Source organism: Callorhinchus milii, unplaced genomic scaffold (genome assembly GCF_018977255.1).
Source record: "Callorhinchus milii isolate IMCB2004 unplaced genomic scaffold, IMCB_Cmil_1.0 Scaffold2, whole genome shotgun sequence".
NCBI classification, from domain to species: Eukaryota; Metazoa; Chordata; class Chondrichthyes; order Chimaeriformes; family Callorhinchidae; genus Callorhinchus; species Callorhinchus milii.
The window spans coordinates 61,837,518-61,858,527 of record NW_024704743.1 but is presented as its reverse complement, the minus strand read 5'-3'; the positions used below and the strand labels follow the sequence as shown (position 1 = coordinate 61,858,527).

Genomic DNA, 21,010 nt, shown 5'->3' with positions numbered 1-21,010 from the left:
AGGAAGCGGGGCTGAGGCGGCGCCATGGAGCAGTGCCCGGCCCGGGGCTGGGCCCGGGGCTGCCGACAAACTTTGTTTCTGTCCCGGAGCGGAGCGGCGATGGCGATGGCGAGGGACTGAGTGAAGGTTCCCGTGTGGGTGACTCGCTCTCAGCTCAGCATCATGGCGCTGGGCAGGCGGCGCCGGGCCAAGACTGTACTGTTGTTGCTTTGCGGGATGGCGGCTCTGGGCTTCCTGCTGTTCCCCAGAAAGGCTGAGAGCCAGAAGGGGAAGGAGGAGAGTGGGCGCCGGGGGGCGGCTGACAGCCCGCAGTCTGGGGGTCGGGAGCAGGAGCTGCTCAAGAGGCCGGTGTATGAGAAGCCTCCCCTGGATGTGAAGGCGCTGGGAGAGCTGGGCAGAGCCGTGCACCTGCACCTGGGAGGCGAGGAGAGGGTGAAGGAGGAGGAAAGTATCAGCAAACATCAAATTAATACTTATCTCAGCGACAAAATCTCCCTCCGCCGCCGATTGCCGGAGAGGTGGAATCCACTGTGAGTACCAGACACTGACACACACACACACACACACACACACACAGCTCTTCTGTGCTCGGGCATTGCTCTCTCTGCATAACTACTGTGTGTACACAATAATAATAACAATGATAATATATAGGGCGTAAGGAAGCATTTGTATGCTCTAAAGTTAAAATGCATCTGAACCTGTGTTATAAGAATAATCCTTATGATGTGAAACAGTGCCTTTCGGGTCGGGAGGGACAGTCTCAAGACGCTTCACAAGATTTACTGTAAAGTGCTCCCACTGTCGTATTTCATAGGCGAACTCAGGTGCTAATGTTCGCTCAGCAATGTCCCACAAATAGCCAGTGTTACTGAATGAAGGGTAAGTTAAATCAGCCTTTTATCCAAGCGGGTCGTCTGATACAAACTGAGAAGACTGCATGGGGAAATGTAATGGCATTCCTCCATATCACACGGCTCGGTTGGTCACCATTCTAACCTCTGAGGCAGAAGGTTATTAGGATGCCACACCCTGCGTGAAGGGTGCTATATAAATGCAAGTTGTTGTCGTTGCTGTGGGTTCAAGCCCCACTTTGGGACTTGGAACTCACAAAGTCTCATAAAGAGATTGCACTCCAATGCCTTGTTAGGAGTGTTGTTGGAGATGCTCTCCTTTGGATGAGGCATTAAGCTGAAGCCCCATCTGCATGTTTAATAAGATCCATGGAAATATTCAACAAGAGAAGGGAGTTTTTCCTGTCCTGGCCAACAAGCCCCAAATAAATTTGCTCATTCACTTCATGGCTGTTTGCGGGACATTGCCATGTGCAAATTGGCTGCTGTGTTCACCCACACAGTCACTCACTTTCCAGTATATCCTGTGAAGGGCTTAGGGGATGTCCTGATGACATGAAAGGTGCTATGCCGAATGTAATTATTATTATTATTTTGTATATAAGGATGTGTTATAATAATAATTCTTGCATTCTGATAGAGGGGATTATTAACCCTGGAGAATATTATTATTGTATTAATAACTTGAAAATACAACAACAACAAATTAAATTTGTATAGCGCCTTTCACATCAAGAGGACATCCAAAGGCGCTGGACAGTCAGGGATTTGGACCCGAGCAGGAGTTTGGGATCAGGAGGGGTGGAGGGTAGGGGTAGGTAGGTGGCCGAAGACGCGGTTGAAGAGGAGGATCTTGAGACGTGCCTTGAAGGAGGCAAGGGAGGAAGCAAGGTGAAGGGACTGTGGGATGGAGTTCCAAAGGATGGGGGCAAAGAGGCTGAAGGCCCGACTGCCAATGGTGGGGTGGGCCATACAGGGGATGTAGAACAGGCCAGAGTTGACTGAGTGGAGGGAGCAGACAGGTTGATATGGCATTAGCAGGTCACAGATGTAGGAAGAAGGAAGGTTGTGGAGGGCTTTGAAGGCGAGGACGAGGATTTTGAACTTTCCTCTGGGGGGGGTGTGGAGCCAGTGGAGCTGGGCGAGGATGTGGTTGATAGGGTCACAGAGCCTGGTGTGGGAGAGGACACAAGTTGCAGAGTTCTGGGTGATCTGCAGCTTGTGGAGGGAAGAGTTGGGAAGGTCGACAAGCAGGGAGTTGGCGTAGTTGAGCCTAGATATAATAATTGCATGGATGAGGATTTTGGCGGCTTGAGGGAAGAGGCAGTGGCGGAGCCAGGCGATGTTGCGGAGGTTGGGGAAGGCACAGCAGGTCATGGCACCAAATACAAATCAAGCAAGGCCCAATCCCCTTTCCTCAAAATTAGATACCAAGGGCAATATAAACTGAAGAGTAACCGAGTGACCTCCAAATCTAAATTCTTGAATAACACCCATAAATCCAACAAGTATAGAGTAATAACAGTGAACCTGATGTTGTCTGTCCACTTTTAATCTAAAGGTTTCTGATCATCAGTTATTAATCACAGCTGTTCTTGGATCAACAAGTGGCAAAGATGGCTCGTAAAGTAGATGAAGGAGTGTGAATCATAAAGACATTTCAGCTCTATTTGCCACGTTCAACTGCATCCACCCAGTGATGGAATACTATAGCCCTGTTTATCTGCTTATTTGCTCTTGGATTAAAACCTTGACAAAGACAGCCTACTTCATGTTAAAGTCCTCAACATCAGATAATATCTGTCTGAATATCTACAAACGAGCAGGATATGGTAATAAATTTTATTGCCAGTATCCAAACGGAAACTACTGAATACAAAGTAAATGGGACAGAGCAAAACTTTAGGCAAGTTTCTTTACTTCACACACCTCTGTTTACCTTGCAGTAAGTAGCAATCCGGCTGTTAATTGATTTGCGGATCGCTTTCCGGGAGTAATAATCCGCCCCCACCCACCAAAAAAAAATTCACTCAATCCACAGCTGTTTGTGGGACATTGCTGCACACAATTGACTGCCACGTTTCACCCACAAAAAAACATAGTCAATCCACAATCCACTTTACAATATATTCTGTGAAACGCTTTGAAACGTCTCAGTGAAGTGATAAGGTGCTATATCAAATGCAAGGCTTATTTTAAAGTAAACGGTTGCAATTGTAGACAAAATAGGTACCTTCTAATTGTTTTAGTTACACAAAGATATTGTATTGATTGCAGGAAGACTGAAAGTTGTTAGCATTGCAGACAAACATCTGTTCTTGTCATTATTCATTTCTATGTTAACAGGCTGTGGACTTTGAGCTTAATAAGTCTTAAAACCTTAGTTGGAGAATACTTATGCTAGCCATCTGCTGTTACTGTTGATCAAAGTTATATATAGTGTTTATTTTATGGGTTATTAATTTTAAACCCTGATCTATTTTACACTTGAAATATAAAGGAATAGATTGTTAGGAGTGATTGCCTTTCTTCAGAGCCTGGTAGTAGATTAGCAACCCGATTTTCTACCTTGCCCAAGAATGCTCCATGGATTCGGAGCAAAACAGCCACCTTTGAAGATTTTCTCAGGTGAACTGGAATACATGTGGAGGAAAAAAGAAATTACACTTATGTAGTGTCTTATCAGTTTAAAATGTCTCAAGATGATTCCTACATAAATACTGTCAAGTGAAAATCAAATTTAATTGGCAAACATTTGTGCCATCAAGATACCCCATATAGCCATGAGGCCAATGTCCAATTAAGCTGGAAGATTTTTGGCCAGGATACTCCCTTTTGTTAAATAGAGTCATTGAATCATTAACGGCTATCAGAAAAAAACAGTAAATGGTTTAATGCCTCATCTGAAAGACTTCACCTCTGACAATACAGCCTTCAAGTATTGTACGTGATAATGCTCACATCCTGACATAATTTAAACCCCCAACCTGATCCAGAGGTGAGAATGCTACAAACTGAGCCACGATAACAAACTCAAGGAAGATGATCTTCATGAAGATAGTCTTGAGCAGAAATTCCAGTACCAATTAGTAAGTAGTAACTCTAATTTACCAATTCAATAGCATGACGACCCTGACACTAAAATGTTAGCTCCAGAGCCCACGGCACCAGAAGTAGAACTGTTGCTCTAGATTTCAGTAGCTCAACTAATAGTTCACCCATCCTGTGAAGCACTTTGAGACTCCTCCTGATGTGAAAGGTGCTACACCAAATTAAAAAGTTATTATTTTTATCTCACAAAGGTGCAAATCTTGAGCATGTGTGTTTGTGTGACTTATTGGGGAGGACACGTTTGCAGGGCTATAGGGAGAATGCGGGGCAGTGGGATTGATTTGGACAGTTCTTTTCAAAGAGCCGGCACAAACACGATGGTCTGAATGGCCTCCTTCTGCGCTGTATAATTCTAGATTTTCTGATTGTTTCATTGTTCTGGTCACAACCAAACCAGTCTGGGTGACATGCATAAAGGACTCCAGGTAGGTGAAGGGTGCTGGGATATGAAGCCAATATTAAGTCTTTATATTTCTCCCAAACAACCAATTTGGTTGCAGCATTGAAGCTGTAGGCAATATGGCAAGTCCATAACCTTAACATTAATTCCATGTGACAAGATCAAATTGCTAGATTGGTTAGAAGTTTGTTTGAGATTGTTTTGAATTTCTTTATAGGTATAGACGGTGTCACCAAATACACTGACAACATTTTCTCATCAGGATGTCAAAACTACATGTAGTGGCAAAGACCACTTGACCTACTGCAAACCGATTCTCTTCAACAGCAGTCAGTTATTGGAAATGGGCATGTGTCAATGAGCCAAGCTTGCTTTGTTGCATGGCTTGGCTGTCAAGATGTCCATCAGAATTACAATAGCAAATCTTACAAATGCCTTTTGATGAGAGAAGCTCTTTGATAGGCACATACACCTGCTGGAGGTAAATAAGCAAGAATTTAAGAGATGGATACATCTCAACCCATCTATATATGAAGCCAGGGACAACATTTCCAAAAATAGTAATTTTGTGGGTTAACCCATGGAAAGCAGGATCCGTAACACCACCAAGCCATCAATTATAGACCTGAAAGAGGTTATCACCGCAAATCTTCCAAATGACCAAGCTACAATCCTATCTCGTGTTGTCCTCTCGTGAAAGAACATGGAAATTGACTTGTTTCTGAAGTAGCTTAGTGCTAATAGTTATCACTGAAGTGAATATCCCTTGTACTGTATATTTTCATTGTGTTTTGCTTACTTGAATAGAATGGCCCTTAGTATAAATGCTATGAAAGCTTTGGAAATTTAGAAGCATGTGTTGAGTATTTTGAATGGGAGATTTTCTGAGTCAGGCAAAACAAATAATAATAATAATGATAATCCTTGCATTTGATATAGTGCCTTATCATGTTGTTAAGACGTCTTAAAGCGCTTCACAGAATATATTGTAAAGTGTAGCGACTGTATTTTGTGGGAGAAACGTGGCAGCCAATTGCACACAGCAGTGTCCCACAAACACTTGGATTGAGTGACCAATTTTTTTTACGGGATTATTACCCCCAGAAAGTGATCCGCCAATTGACTAACAATCGGGTTCCTTATTATTATTATAGATATTCTGTTTGTTATGTGCAGTGCCTTTGATTGCAGTAGAGATTCATTTTAAGGCAGCTGTTGACGCCCATAAAATGCCAACCCCCTTTACAATGTTTGTATCTTGTTTTTAACCCTGCAGTCTTTACTTCAGATTGTTGGAAGTAAGCAGCCAGTACCCATGCCATTGGAGGGCAGTAGTGCTCTGCTGATGTGATTTAAGTGTCCACGTCAGAAATTATTCACTCTAATAATTGTCCACTTCAATCATGTTTTCAGTATCTCTAAAAGTGTTTTTAACTAATAGCCAGGAATTTTCTAAAAATGTACCTTTTGTGCTAAATGCTTCATACTTGTAATGTATTGAGGGTAATTTTAGTTTTGAATTGCTGAATAACTATAATAATCATCATAATAATAATTCCTTGGATTTGGTATAGTGCATTTCTGTGTCAGGAAGACATAGAAAGGCACTATACCAAATCCAAAGTGCTTCTTAGGATATATTTTAAGGTGGAGTGACTGTTTTGTGGATGAATTTGAGCACAACAGTGTCCTACAAACAGCCTTGGAGTGAGTGACCATTTTTTTATTTGGGTGATTGCTGGCCAGGAAACTCCCTTCCCTTTTTTTTATAGTGCCATGGCATGTGGAATCTCTGTTTAATGTCTCATCTGAAGGAAGGCGCTCCCCAACATTGCAGCACACCCACAGCACTGCATTGGAGTGTCAGATTAGACTATATGAGTTTTAAGTCTTGATATGGGATTTGAACCCACAATGTTCTGACTCAGAGGCAAGCGTGCTACCAACTGAGCCAACCTGAAACAGAGTGACACAGACTTACAAGAGAGTGTGTTGTTTGTTATTTGTTAAGGTAGACACTCAGCCCGTCTTTCAGAAATGGGAAATGTAGAGAGCAGCTGTCTTTTGCTTTAATAAAGTCTAGTCAGGTGTTGAGTAGAATTCTTAAAGTATGACAAAGTTTTAATTAACCATGGAAGTGTTCGAAATACAAGGCAGGTTCCTGCTTTATGTGAAAGTGGTGTTAAATCTGTGTAATGTAGTAAACACACTTAAATGATTGATGGGGAAGGTTGTTAAGTAAGGAAATTCTAGCTTCCTAATCAATCACAAAGATGCAATTCCCCTTCATTTCAGTCGCCACAATTTTGGAGTACACTGCTGATTTTATTCACCACAGTCTACAATTACAAGGAGTGGTATTTATAGTTTGCTCACTCTATGTACATGTAGCAGACAGAAGCTATCTTTATTCCACCAAAAACAGGAAAAAACTTCCCTGCTTAGATCTTACCAGAGGAAAATGACCAATTAGCCATTTTTATATTACTTCTATATCCAGAGATACATACCCTGATTCCATGTGTCATTTCATTTAAGAAATGGCTAAAATGTGGCCAATTTTTTTATTATCATATTACATCATCATCATCGTCATTTTGTGGGACTGAAAGAGGCCATCATGTCTGAGCCACTGCTATATGTTTTTTTCCTAAATTGCTCCCATTTCCATTAACAATTTCTAGCTTATCCAGTTCCCTTTTGAATGATTTTATTGATTTACTGTTAAAAGCTAACAATAGTGATGTATTGAGCTAAAGTGAACTTGCAAGCTGGTGAAAAAAATAATGAACTCAGAGCGTTCTCTCAGAATGGGAAATTATGGCATGCAATTCATTCTTAGCTTATGAATTTTTTTTAAAAAATTGCCACTTCTGATTACCTTCAACTGTTCTTTATTGGATATGTCATCAATATAAAATTTTGATATGAGATTTCATCTTTGTAATTGTTCTTTGAAGTTCATATCTACTGTTCTGGGCATCAGTCCAGGTACTTGAGAAGAACAAAAACCCTCTTAATGTGTGTATTTGAAGGTGGAATGGAACACAAACATTTTGTTTAGTATATTTCCCAGACACCAAAAGGCAGTGCATACAATTGTACAAGTCTGAAAAGAACATTGAGGCTAAATGGATTATTTTTTAAAAAAATTGTCTCATGTAACACAGCTGTCTTTCATATCTTTCAGTCAACTCCCTTACCAAATAACTATCATGTTGCTTCTGAATGTGCAAATGCAATTTGCTTTCATCACCTCTTTGAAAAGTCCATTCTACATATTCATCACTTTATGTTCAAAGCAATTAAATCTGAACTATCGTATCGTTAAGTACAGTGGTGCAGTACAGAAGGAGACCATTTGACCCATCATATCTCTCCGAGAGCCATATCCATTTAGTCACTCACCTGTTCTTGCCCCATACCATCCTTGAGTCAATATCCTGTGAATCAGGACTCCGATACTGCTTCAAGGATGTAAAATCAGTCTCATAAAGTTTGAAAAAAAAATGGCACAAATTTTTTTAAAAATGTGAATGGAAATATTTACTGTGCAGAAGTTGGTGTGAGTGTGGTTAGTTCAGTTACAGATTAAGGAATAACTTGAAGTTTGTGATAGTTATCACATTAAGTCCATTTTATAAGGAGTCTGGCTCATTAAATTCATACTGCATTTGAAGTGAAGACAAATTTCACCTCATAATTCTTTAAAGAAAGGTCTGAAAGTCAATAACACAATCTATTTACAATAACAAAAGCACCATCACACACATATGTGTACTTTTACTTTGAAAATAGAGCAATGAAAGCAATTTAAATTATCAAGAAAACTATACTGCTTTAAAGTGTTTGGTCATGTTTCAGCAATTGTGATAGTTATCACATTGAATGCATTTTATAAGTAGTTTGGCTCAATTGCACAATTGTATATGGCAACTATATGGTAAATACTGTAAGAAAAAGATACAATCTTATAGGAAATGGCATAATAACTTATGTCAGATTTAATGTTGTGTTACATTATGTTATATCCAGGTGCAAAGAGAAGACATATGATTATAACAACCTTCCAACCACTTCAGTGGTAATAGCATTTTATAATGAGGCCTGGTCAACACTTCTACGCACAATTCACAGTGTTCTCGACACTTCACCTGATATTCTGCTGAAGGAGATCATTGTAGTGGATGATTACAGTGATCGAGGTCAGTACAACTTGTCACTTGCTTTGTTCTTAATGAAATATTCTGTATTTTAAAGGGTTATAATATATTTATCAATTAAGCGGGTATAACTCATCTGAGACTTTGTTGCTTGTATACCAGCCTTCTGATACTGAACCACCTGATATAAATGTTATGTTTTTTCTCACCTCACTTATTTGGTAATTTCAAATATAGTTCAAGGAAAGAGGATGAAGCCAATGGAATTAGGCTGGTATACCAGCAATAGGGTATTAGATGAGTTACATTATGACATTGTAGTAAAACTGACCAGGTGAAGCCTTAGTTGGACTCCCTCTGGAGTACTGCGTCCAGTTTTGGGCGCTGCACCTCAGGAAGGGTATATTGGCTCTGGAGGGGTTGCAGCACAGATTCTCCAGAATGATACCAGGGCTTAAAGGGTTAAATTATGAGGACAGGTTGCATAAACTTGGTCTGTATTCCCTTGAGTTTAGAAGGTTGAGGGGTGATCTGATTGAGGTTTTTAAAATAATAAAGGGATTCGATAGGATAGATACAGACAAACTATTTCCTCTGGTGGGGAATTCAGAATAAGGCGCATAACCTTAAAATTAGAGCTAGAGCTCCTAAAGCTGATTTCACTTCAGGAGACAGTGTTTCACCCAAAGGATAGTGGAAATCTGGAACTCTCTCCCCCAAAGGGCTGTGGATGTTGGATCCATTCACATTTTCAAGACAAAGGTGGATAGATATTTTTTAGGTCAGGGTATCAAGGGATAGGGCAAGAGCAGTGAATTGGAGTTGAGGTACAGATCAGCCATGATCTGAAAGAATGACAGAACAGGCTTGAGGGGCTGAATGGCTCTCTTCTGTTCCTATGGTCTAATGGTGATTTTGGTCGTTTCCTTTTTCGTGTGTTCTTAATAACATTCTTTTATGTTTGTTCTACAAAATTATGTTTGTAGAACAAATGGATGGATAAAAAAAGGCTTTGAGCATATCGCAGAACCCAGATTGTAGTGTTCTGAACGTTTGACTAAATGAAAGAAGAAAGTAGTGTGCTTAATCGGTCCCATTGGCACAATTCCAGTATTGCTTAAAATCTATGACTTAGAGCCTTAACATGACTTTAGGTTTTATGAAGAAAGCTGTGCAGCAATTACTGTAAAATATAAAATGGCTGTTCAAGGATAATAATAATCCTCGCATTTGATATAGCGCCTTATCACGACATCTCAAAGCAATATAGTGTAAATTGGAGTGACTGCGTGTTTTGTGGGTGAAACGCGCAGCCAATTGCGCACAGCGACATCCCACATTATTGAGTGACCACATTATTATTATTATTATTTTGAAGGGATTATTACCCCCAGAAAAACGATCTGCCAATCGACTAACAAGTGGGTTCCGACTTACTGCTAGGTAAACAGAGGCGTGTGTGTGGAGGAAGGAAACTTGGCTAAGGTTTCATCCTGATCCACCCGGGATTTGAACCCAGGTCCCCTCGCTTGCGAGGCGAGTGCTCTAACCACTACGCTACAGGACGCCACTGTAAATATACTGTAAAGTGTAGTGACTGTGTGTTTGGTGGGTGAACATGGCTGCCAATTGCGCACAGCAGTGTCCCATAAACAGTCGTGGATTGAGTGACCAAATGAAGGGATGGTTGGGAATTGGATTTTAACTTGTAGCTCCTTCTCACGTTTGGGGATGACGGAACCAATGAGCACCTCATCTTCAGCATACCCCAATCTATCTGCAGTCTATCTGCAGGTGTTTTTCCTTGCTCTCAGTGTCAGATTGGATCATTATTTGCCTTCTGTTTTTCTGTGGGTGATTGAACATATTCAATCCCTTCAAATTTTTTAAAAAAATAATAATTTGGTCACTCAATTCATGATTGTTTGTGGACACTGCTGTGTGTAATTGGCCACTTTTCACCCACTGAATTTACAGTCAATTCACTTGACAGCTTCTGTGAAGCGCTTTGAAACGTATCAATAACGTGATGAGGAGCTTTATCAAGTGCAAGGATTCTTCTTATAAAAGTCGTTGCATACATACAGCCACTGTTTATTGATGGCCCATCAAGCTTACTTGAAGCTTTTTATTCAACAGACTTAAAATTGAAGAGTTTTAGTGAGGTTATGTTTGTGTAATTTGAAGTAATCTTGAAGAACAGAATGTGGTCTTTTGGTGCCTTTATCTTGAAGCGAGGAAGTCATTGGTTTTCACACACGTTTTCATTTAATTTTCATTCACCTTCACATAGCTGTCTGGTGAATGAATGGAGCACAGATCATTGATACTTTATTCTTTACTTGGAGTCTCCCAGGATGCCACAATGCTCTTACAGCCACTCCTGTTTCAAATTCTTGCTTTATTACTTTGGTAAGAAATACGTTGTGTTTCCATGGCAAGGACTGGAATAATCGGGGTTTGGTGCGGATGAGAATGCAGATGGTGGAGTTTTGGATGAATTGAATTTTGTGATTGATGGAGGAGGGGAGACCAGTGAGGAGGGCATTAAGTAGTCCAGCTGAGAGATGACAAAGGCATGGACAAGGGTTTCGGTAACTTTTGGGGTGAGGTATTGTCGAAAACGGGGAAAAAACAGTGAAGTGAAGGTCATGATCAGCTGGAATGTCTGCTGCAGTTGAATAGCCTACAAACATTCATTGGAGACTCGCACATGAAGAAAGAGCATTATGGAACATTATAGGAAAATGATGCACACTCATGGAACAGTGCAACTGTGCAAAACAATATTGAATGCTTGTAGTCACACCCAAAAAACAAAACTTGCACAATAGCTTTAATAATAAAAATATTTTATTGAAGCTCTATATATATCTTAGTTCTCCAGACTCTCCTCTCACACTCCCAATTATGACAAACTCTAAACAAAGCTGATTGCAGTCCAGCCCTTGCTAGCAACTTTTACATGTGAGTTAATTGCCAATAATCATAAAAGGCAGTGAAATGGTTTATTTCTGTATCACAAGGCAATATATAAAAAGTTCAATACATTACAATAAAAAAGATCAAAATCAAAAAGTCGTAACAGGTTTAATATTATGGAGAATTAAGCATAATTGAGAGTAGATATGAGGAAGCAGTAAATGGTAAAAAACACAGGATTTTTTTATGTCAGTGCTCTTGCACCTTCAGATCACATTCCATTTTCATTTCTAACATCTTTAATTCCAGATACTGTCCACAAGAAGGAGCAAGATAAACTGGGACAAACAGTATTTTGTCTACCTTAGCCAAATAGATCTTGTGTTGCAGTACTCTAAATGGTGTTTTTCTGCTCCATGCTTAACACAATACATGAAGAAGCTCAGTTTGGAATGTGTAAATTGACTGTGTACATAATTAACTGTTTTAAGTATTCTTATAACCCAAACAACTTAAAACCCATGAACTCTGTATCTCTGTTTCGTTCCTTTCTTTGCTCCAACAGAACACCTAAAACAACGTTTAGAAGACTACATTGCTTCTCTTCGCAAAGTACGTCTGATTCGTGCGGGAAAGAGAGAAGGTTTGGTTCGTGCACGATTGCTGGGTGCATCTATAGCAACAGGTGATGTCTTGACATTCTTGGATTGTCACTGTGAATGCCACATAGGCTGGCTGGAGCCACTGTTGGAAAGGTAGGATCAAACTCTTACATTTAGATCATTCATATTTATAATTCCAATTTTTATCAAGTATCCCTCTCCTAAAAAGGATAAATTCTCACTCCACTCCAAATCAAGCGGTTACTGAACAGACAGATTTTTTTGAAAAACTTAAGTGAACAACCAAGATCTGCAGTGCAGGGATTCAATATACTATAATCCAAAAAACGGCGAGGCTGTAACAGATTTACTATTATTGAGGTTCATGCACAATTAAGAGTGGATGTAGGAGGAAGCACTAGAATGGTAAAAAGAGATAAATAAATCAAGAAGTTCTGAAGTGTTTGGTAATGCCAAGTTTAGAAATTTAGGAGGAAGAAATAATTTGAGGTTCTTGGAAAGGTTCTGTTGCAGTGATTGACTTAAACACACAGTGAGGAAGGAAGACAGATACAGGAAGAGCATGTAAGAATCACAGACTGTGTTTGGAACTTGGGAAAGTTAGGAGAAATATTAACCACAGTTCCATTCGTAAAATAGAAAAGATGAACATAGTTGGAAGTTAGCAATGAGAAAGGTGAAAGTGGTTAGAGACTTGGGGATACCGCACCAGAAATAAAACCTGTTTTATCCCCTCTGGCAGTGTGAATAAAGTGGTAGGAGATAAAGGAGCAATAATCTAGTCTTGGATGTTATGCACACTTATGTACTTAAATCAAATTGTAGTTAATGGGAGTTTTTAAAAGGCATAATGGAGAATTCTGTTGATCAAAAAATAGTTATACTGAGATTACGGATTACATTTCGATGTCCTTCATTTTGAGCAGTTACTTATTGTACCTGACCTTCATTGCAATAATGGAAAACAAATGAATGTTTGTTTGTAAAAACTTACAGATTGGATAAACTTCGATAATCTTAGTACCATTGCTGGTATCTGTTTGTTGCTGTATTTAACTTATTAGTTTAATTACTGAGAAAATTACACTAAATAGCTTTGGTTTGAATTAAAATTAATGTCTATTGCCCTTTGCAACTCTACATCTATGTCCTCTTGTTCTACTGTATTGGTACATCTTGCAGTATGTGTTTGGGTTTACTTTTTCAAACCTATTTAAAATTTTATACACCACTTTGGTCCCCTGTGAGTCATTTCTCAAGACTGAAGAGTTCCAGGTCGCCTAATTGTTGCCCATAGCTCATTCCTCTAACATTGGGGATCATCCCCTTTGCTCTCCCCTGCACTGCCTCCAGAACCTGGGCAGTTCCCTTATGTCTCAGTGACCAGAAGTGTTTGCAGTGTTCTAAGTGCAGTTTGACCAGAGCAGTGTACAGACTGAGTATGGCGTCTGGGGACCTAAACTCAAATGATTTACCATTTCCACCTATGTAGCCAGAATTGTGAAATGCACTGACTCTCCATTTTACGCAAATTGCTTTGAACAATTTGTGCATAGCAAATTTCTCAAACAGCTATAAAGTGAATGACAAATCTATCTAGGCCCTGATATTGGGAGACCCAGCCTTATCTGTTTAATAGTGTCTTGGAATTTTTAACGTTCACCTCATAGTACCCCTAGGTCTTGTGGTTCCAGCAACCGCTTGAAATATATAATAGTCTGATTTTGTGGACCCAAACACTGCATTATAATGGCACCTGACTGTAATATTTTCAGCATATCAAGTCTTCGCCATGAATTGTAAATATAGATTACAGCTCATTTGTGCTGGTACTTGATTTGAATCTTCTGCAGAATCCATGAGGAGGAAAGTGCTGTTGTGTGTCCTGTGATTGACGTCATTGATTGGAATACCTTTGAGTACCTGGGAAATGCTGGAGAGCCTCAGATTGGCGGCTTTGACTGGAATCTGGTGTTTACCTGGCATGTAGTCCCTGAGCATGAGCGAAAACGTAGGCGATCTCCAATTGATGCTATTAGGTGAGACATAAATTTTTCATTTACTGGGCTAAGTATAAGACCACAGATGAGTTGAATGCTTATTAGACTTCTTATAGGACAATGAATTGCTCTACTTGCATCCATCTCCGTAAGGAATGATGTACCACATTAATCCAAGAATAAGCCAACCAAGAATAATTTATTTTGTTTGTTTTTCAAATGAGCCATATGCAAATAATTCTTGCATCAAATCAGAGGTGAATTATCACTCAGTAAGTAAGTGTGTATAGTGCAGCCCATCATAATGTGCTTCACTGTAACACACATTTGCTTATAACACGGTTGCAATGTGGACCATTCACTGCTTATGCACACTACTGAGCTACTGGCTTCCCACTTGGCAGGCAGCTCTTCATGCTGCAATCACAACATTGGTTTGAACAAAGAAGATCCTTTGAGCCATCTGATCTCATCCTTCTGAACACCCACCCTGCTGTCTGCCTATCACAGCATCAAGCTGTTTTTTAAATGAGTCTAGTGTCCTGGCCTCAACCACCTCTCCTGGCAACCTGTTCCAGTTGTTAATTATCCTCTGGGTAAAGAAAAACTTCCTAATATGTGGTCCTGAAATTGTTCTTTGTAACTATGGCTTCTTACTCAATTGTCTTGGTGCATCCTTAAGTATTGTTCTGGGTTTACTTTTGAATCTCATTTAGTTTTATACACTTCTATGAGGTGCCTACTAAGTCATCCTCTCTCAAGATTGAGGAGCCCCAGCTTGTTTAAGCATTGCTTATAACTCATTCCACTAGCACTGCTGCAGATCATCTTCGTTGCTCGCCTCTGCACTGTTTCTAGGGCCGGGGCACCCCTTATGACACAATGGCTGATTTCTGGGTCGTTAGTTTGCCACCATCAGCATTTCCTATTTTGTGCAGCAAACAGTAAGTGATTTTGGGAGAGACTCTATCATCCAGAAGTTGGCCATTTTTCTTTTAGTGTACTGCATGTCTGCGCAATCAATACCACCATCATGTTTCGTTTTAAAGCGGGTTTGAGTTTTATTATGGAGCACTACTGTATATAATAATCCTTGCATTTGACTTGCACTATATATTTTATATATTGGTTGTTTTGCTTTACAGTGAATGTTCAAGTCTGGTTGTAGCTTGTGATTTATTTATTTTGCTTTATTTTGTGTTTTTTTTTATTACTAATGACAATCCTCCTACATCCTTTGAAGCTGAGCTGCTCCATTGAGAAATCCTGGCAGCAGAATGTTGGAATCGAGTTGACCCTATGTGGTAATCTTGGTTGACCAGTTTCTGAGCCCTGAGTTTGGTTACTGTGGGTTGATGACAGACCAGTCAGCTTGACCCACCGGCAAGACTTGGAGGAGCAGCCTTGTCACTAAAAATAGGGATTCCTCCCACTCGGCCATTTAACTCTGAATGCCAACGCTTTGATGGCGAGGGTGGTCTGAGCTGGACAAGCAGTCGGATGCTTTCCAGACAGAAATCACAATGGATGTTGGGATGTTGGGATGTCTTCCTGACCTTAAATGCAATATATAAATATAATTTGTGTTTGTTTTAGCTGGTTAAATTCCCACAGTATCCCAATGCACACTCTGGGATCTCTAAACCTTGTCTCTTGTCAACCCGCACCTCATACTTCCTGGCATAATTTGTGTCTCTCTGAGGAGAGTTCCAGATACAGGAAAATTTACATGTGCAAGTGGCAAACATATTGAATTTTGTCTGCTTTGGATGCTCATGGCATGGTGATGGACTCCTGAATGTGTCTGACATCCAGCTGACCAAAATAAGATGAGAGCACAGAATTTCACAAGGAGTACATTTAGCTGTTAGAAATAATGATTGTAATTTGTAACTAGTCTTGATTGTAGACTAATCAATATCGCCCTCTACATGGTCTGAAGCAATAATGTTGTACTTTATCCCCAAAAGTACTAAGGTTGTTCTTTTGTCAGACTGTACATCATTTATTTAAAATCATTTCTTTAAGACTGATTAGACATACAACAACAACTTATGTAGCATTTATATAGTGCCCTCCACACAGGGTAGCGTCTCCGCGCGCTTGACAGTGGCAGAGCCTGAGTCCGAGCCGGGGGTGGGGGAGGTGACTAAGCATGGTCGAAAAGCAAGGTTTTCAGGTGCGACTTGAAAAAGGAGAGGGAGGGGGCAAGGTGGAGGGATTGAGGGAGAGTGTTCCAGAGTTTTGGGGCATAGTGGCGGAAAGCGCAATCTCCATTGATGGAGTCCAGGGTGCAAGGGATGAGAAGGAGGCCGGAGCCAGTTGAGCAGAGGCGCTTGTGGTGAATTGGTGAGTGAGGACAGGTAGGGAGGTGCCAGGGAGTGAATGGATTTAAACACAAGTGTGAGGATCTTGAAGGCGATCCGTTTGGAGATGGGGAACTAGTGGACCCCGGCCAGAACTGGTGAGATGGGCATACGGAGTTTGGTCCAGGTAAGTATGCAGGCAGCAGAGTTCTGAATGAGCTGAAGTTTTTTGAATAGTGGAGCGGGGGAGACCAGTGAGGAATATGTTTGAGTAATCTTGGAGGGAGGTGATAAATTCATGCACGAGGGTTTTGGCAGTATTTGGGGTAAGGTACAGTCAGAGGTGGGCAATGTGGCGGAAGTGGAAGAAGGCGGTGCTGGTCAGTGACTGGATGTGTGGGAGGAAGGACAGCTGGGGCTCAAATCGGATGCCTGGATTGCGCACTGGTTTGGTGAGTCTGAGGGAGAGCCCAAGGAGGTTGAGGAGTTCAGATCTGCAGGTGTGAAGACGTTGACAGGAGCCAAGGAGTATGGCTTCTGTCTTGTCCATGTTCAGCTGCAGGAAGTTTTCACTCATCCAGGTCCTGATGTCTGTGAGACAAGCTGATAGAACATCAGTGGACCTGGAGTCGATACTGGAGGAGGCAGAGTAGCTTTGTGTGTAATCTGCATACATGTGGAAGTTTACCCCATTTCTGCGGATGACATCACTAAGAGGGAGAGTATAGATTAGGAAACGAAGAGGGCTAAGGACCGGGTGGGGGCGGGAAGAGAAACCATTTGTCGAGATGAAGTTGATGCAGTTGGTTATGTAGGACTCGAACCATGCGAGTGCGGTCCCACTACGGTGGATGAAGGAGGAGAGGCGGTGGAGAAGGATGGTGTGGTCGACTGTGTTGAATGCAGCAGAGAGATCCAGAAGGACGAGGAGGCAGAGGGAGCTTTGACAAGCACTGTCTCTGTGCTGCGGGCAGGGCGAAAACCAGACTGCAGGGGCTTGAGGAGGGAGAGGTGTGACCGAAGTTGACCTGCAACAATGTGTTCCAGGACTTTAGCAAGGAAGGGTAGGTTGGAAATGGGACGGTACTGTGAGAAATTAGAGGGATCGAGGGTGGGNTTTTTGAGGAGGGGTGTGATAGCAGTGGTTTTCATGGGAAGTGGAAGAGGGCCTGAAGAGAGAGACTCGTTGATCGTGACAGCTCACAGGGGGGAGAGATGGGAGAGTTGAGTGACCAGCAGCTGGGTGGGGAGGGGGTCGAGGCAGCAGGTGGTGAATTTCATGTGGGCGATTGTGGTTGAGAGGGAGGAGGGAGAAATGGGGGCAAAGGAGTGTAAGGAGGAGGGAATGTCAGGAGCTGTGATGGAGGGAGAAGGTGGTGTGGATGGTCTGGGGGGATGGAAGGAGACATGGAGCGGGAGGGCAATGCAGCCAAGCGGATGTTTTCAATCTTTGTGGCAAAGAAGCCACGTGTGAGGATAGAGGAGGCTTTAGAAGGTGCATGGAGGAGGTGATGGATGGTGGAAGAGAGTGTCGTTGGGTTGTTTTTAGCCTTCAGGATGACTTTGGAGTAAAAGTTGGGTTGGCCTGTGAAAGGGAGAGGCGGTAGGTGCGGAGGTGCTTGAGTCACAGATGACGGTGAATCGTGAGGCCGGATTTCTGCCATTTGCGCTCCAGTGTCCAGTATGTGATAATGGTATCACAACTTTTTGGTCACCCTGTATTTAGTAATGGGTTGAAAAACCCTACAAGGCAGTAATACAATAGGGCAATCTTTAAGGGTAGAACTTGAGCAATTTATTTGTATGTGAGTTCAGGGGTGTAACTCCCTCCCACCTATGTTTCTCTTGCCATGTACACAATTTTTATCTGCATTTGTTGTACTTCCAATTTTTTAAATTTGTACCATTATATCACACATCTTCAATTCCTGTGCAACAGAAAAGGGTCCTGTCAGTGCAAATTATAAACTGCCTGACATAATCCAATACATGTGCTGTATTGGGTTATGACAGTCAATTCATAATTTGCAAGTATACCTCTGTATTGCACAGTTTAAGCCACACAATATCTTTGCATTACACTAAATACTGTAAAATGGGTTGTAAGTGAAATCAGAGGTGAAAAATCAAGTTTACACAAGGTGTTTCATTTGAGTAAAAACGTTTTTTAACACTCTCTAGAGATAACTGCAGTTTGGACAAATTCATAACGAAATAAGTTGCTTTGCTGAGCCAATGAAAGGTGGCCCTCTTACCCTCCGTGTGAATGTGGGTTAAAAGTTACTCCTGAATGTGTGGCCAGGATAATTGATTTCAGTTTCCGCCTGCTGTGTGCACTGTCAGTTGCTAAAGTCATTATTGATTCTATTAAATGTTCTTTCTGGTCAATGTGCACTGCTGTTAAAATGGTTCAGTAATTGAAAGGCTGGGTGGCATGGTACAATCTAAAAGTCTAATGAGAGTCGAAGCTGGCATCAGCATTCATACACATTATTTACAGCTGAGCCTAGATTCCATCATGAATAATGAATATTGCACAGCATATACAATGACCTGTTCTAGACCAAACAAGTTGACACTCTCTAGAGTTTTGTCGTAATCTTCTGCCTCCTTCAAGGCCCGTCTCAAAACCCTCCTCCTCATCCACGCCTTCAGTCGCGGTTCATCCTGTCTGTCTCCCTCCCCTGTCCTCCCCCTGCAGGCTGCTCATTGCTAACCCTCCTCTGCGCCACCTCTAGCTCCCACAGCCTCCTGCAGGCTGACAATGTTCCACTAATCCACCACCTCTCGTCCCAGCATGTGCATCTTGGCTGCCGTCCCCGACCTGAGCTGGCCCTCCCTCAAAATGCCCCCCTCCCTACAACTCTCCCGCTCTGTCCTGCTCTCTCTCCGCCCTCCCCGCCTCCTATCTCTGCTTGATCCCCCCATTGCCTCCCTCTGCTCCAGGCTGGGAATCCTCCGCTGGGCTCATTGTGGCACTCGGCACTGGCTCTCCAGCAGCAGCCACACCGACTGCCCCATTCCCCACTACAGCCGCAAACCACCCCGGACCCAGACCCTGGGGACTAACCTCTCCTCCCTCATCCACATTCCCAACCTCCCTGCCCAATCCACTACCCTCTCCCATCTCACACATCCCCCTGCCAACTATCCACTCTGCATTGGCTTTCAAAACGTCCGCTCCATCTGCAATGAGACCTGGCTGTCAATGATCTCATCCTCGATGAGAACATTGATTTTATGGCCCTCACAGAAAGCTGGATCACCTCAGGTGACACCTTTCCCCTCACTGAGGCCACATCACCCGGTTATACCTACCACCAATCCCCACGCCACAACCGTCGTGGCGGTGGTGTGGCCCTCATCTTCAGGGCATCACTTGCCCTATCCCCCTACTCCACTGACTCATTCCTCTCTTTTGAACACCTTACCCTCTGCCATCCCTCCCACCTCTCACTAAACATTCTCCTAATTTACCGCCCCCCCCAAATCCTCTCCCACCTTCATCTCTGACATCTCCCCCTTCCTTGCTTTCCTCTGCCTCTGCTTCAACCGCCTCATCTCCTAGGCGACTTCAACCTCCACTTCACCCCCTCTTGCTCCATCTCCTCAGATTTTTCCTCTCTCCTCTCCTCTCCTCTCTCAACCTCTCCCTCCACATCCACTCTGCTACCCACACCCATGGTCACCCGCTCGACCTAGTTATCACCTGGGGCTTGAACGTCTCGGATGTCACCATCACCGACAAGGCCATCTCTGACCACCAACTCCTATATCCCTCTCCCCACTGCCTCCAAACCTACCACTATCGTCTACCGCCCATGGAAGAAGATCTGCCCGCAATCCCTCTCCGTTGCTCTGGAGTACTCTGAACTCCTCCCCCTCTGGCTAACCTCCCGCACCAACCCATCCCATCCTCTGCGTTTACTCTCCTCCACAGCACACTCTCCACCACACTCGAAATCCTTGCCTCCCACCTCTCTGCTTTTCCTCACCCTACCCCACAAACCCAGGTATAATGTAATTCTCCAACCATATGGATTATACATATTGTTGGATATCTGTTAGAAAGGTAATGTTGTTACGGAATGAGAGTATGAACACGCTGTAGACATAATAATAACAATAATAATAATCCTTGCATTTGATATATCACTTTTCACATCTTCTAGACGTCTCAAAGCGCTTCACAGAATATTCTGTAAAGTGAATTGACTGTATATTTGTGGGTGAAATGCGGCAGCCAATTGCGCACAGCAGCGTCCCACAAACAGTCATGGATTGAAGTACCAATTTTTTTTTCTTAAGGGATTATTATCAGGTGTGTGTTAATAATGTCGAGACGACAAGATATCCCTCTCACTGGGTGAACCACAGTTGAGTTGACAGTTCTGGAGGACTGCCAGAGATTGAGGCTCACTTCGGAGATGGTTACAATTTACAATCAATGCTGCAGCCCCATTCCACATCTGCTACCATCCATTCCAGTTGCTGTGATGCTTACTTACCACCACCGTCAATCTCTATTGCCATTGGCAGCTCTTAGGCACTTTAGCAGATGTGTGGCATGTAACCATTTCCAATATATTCATTCACTTGTTTTCAATAGCAGAAAACTGACTTAAGACTAA

General features: G+C 42.2%; 1 protein-coding gene across 1 annotated transcript in view; it reads left to right on the top strand.

Annotated features, from left to right (window-relative positions):
* LOC103186358 (polypeptide N-acetylgalactosaminyltransferase 12-like) overlaps window positions 1-21,010 on the top strand; it is a 30,536-nt gene continuing 9,526 nt past the window's right edge. The window contains exons 1-4 of the mRNA XM_042332355.1: window positions 1-530; window positions 8,401-8,570; window positions 12,016-12,205; window positions 13,927-14,112. Of these exons, the coding sequence (XP_042188289.1) occupies window positions 163-530; window positions 8,401-8,570; window positions 12,016-12,205; window positions 13,927-14,112 (914 nt within the window). The 5' untranslated portion in view covers window positions 1-162. The remainder of the gene's footprint in view (window positions 531-8,400; window positions 8,571-12,015; window positions 12,206-13,926; window positions 14,113-21,010) is intronic.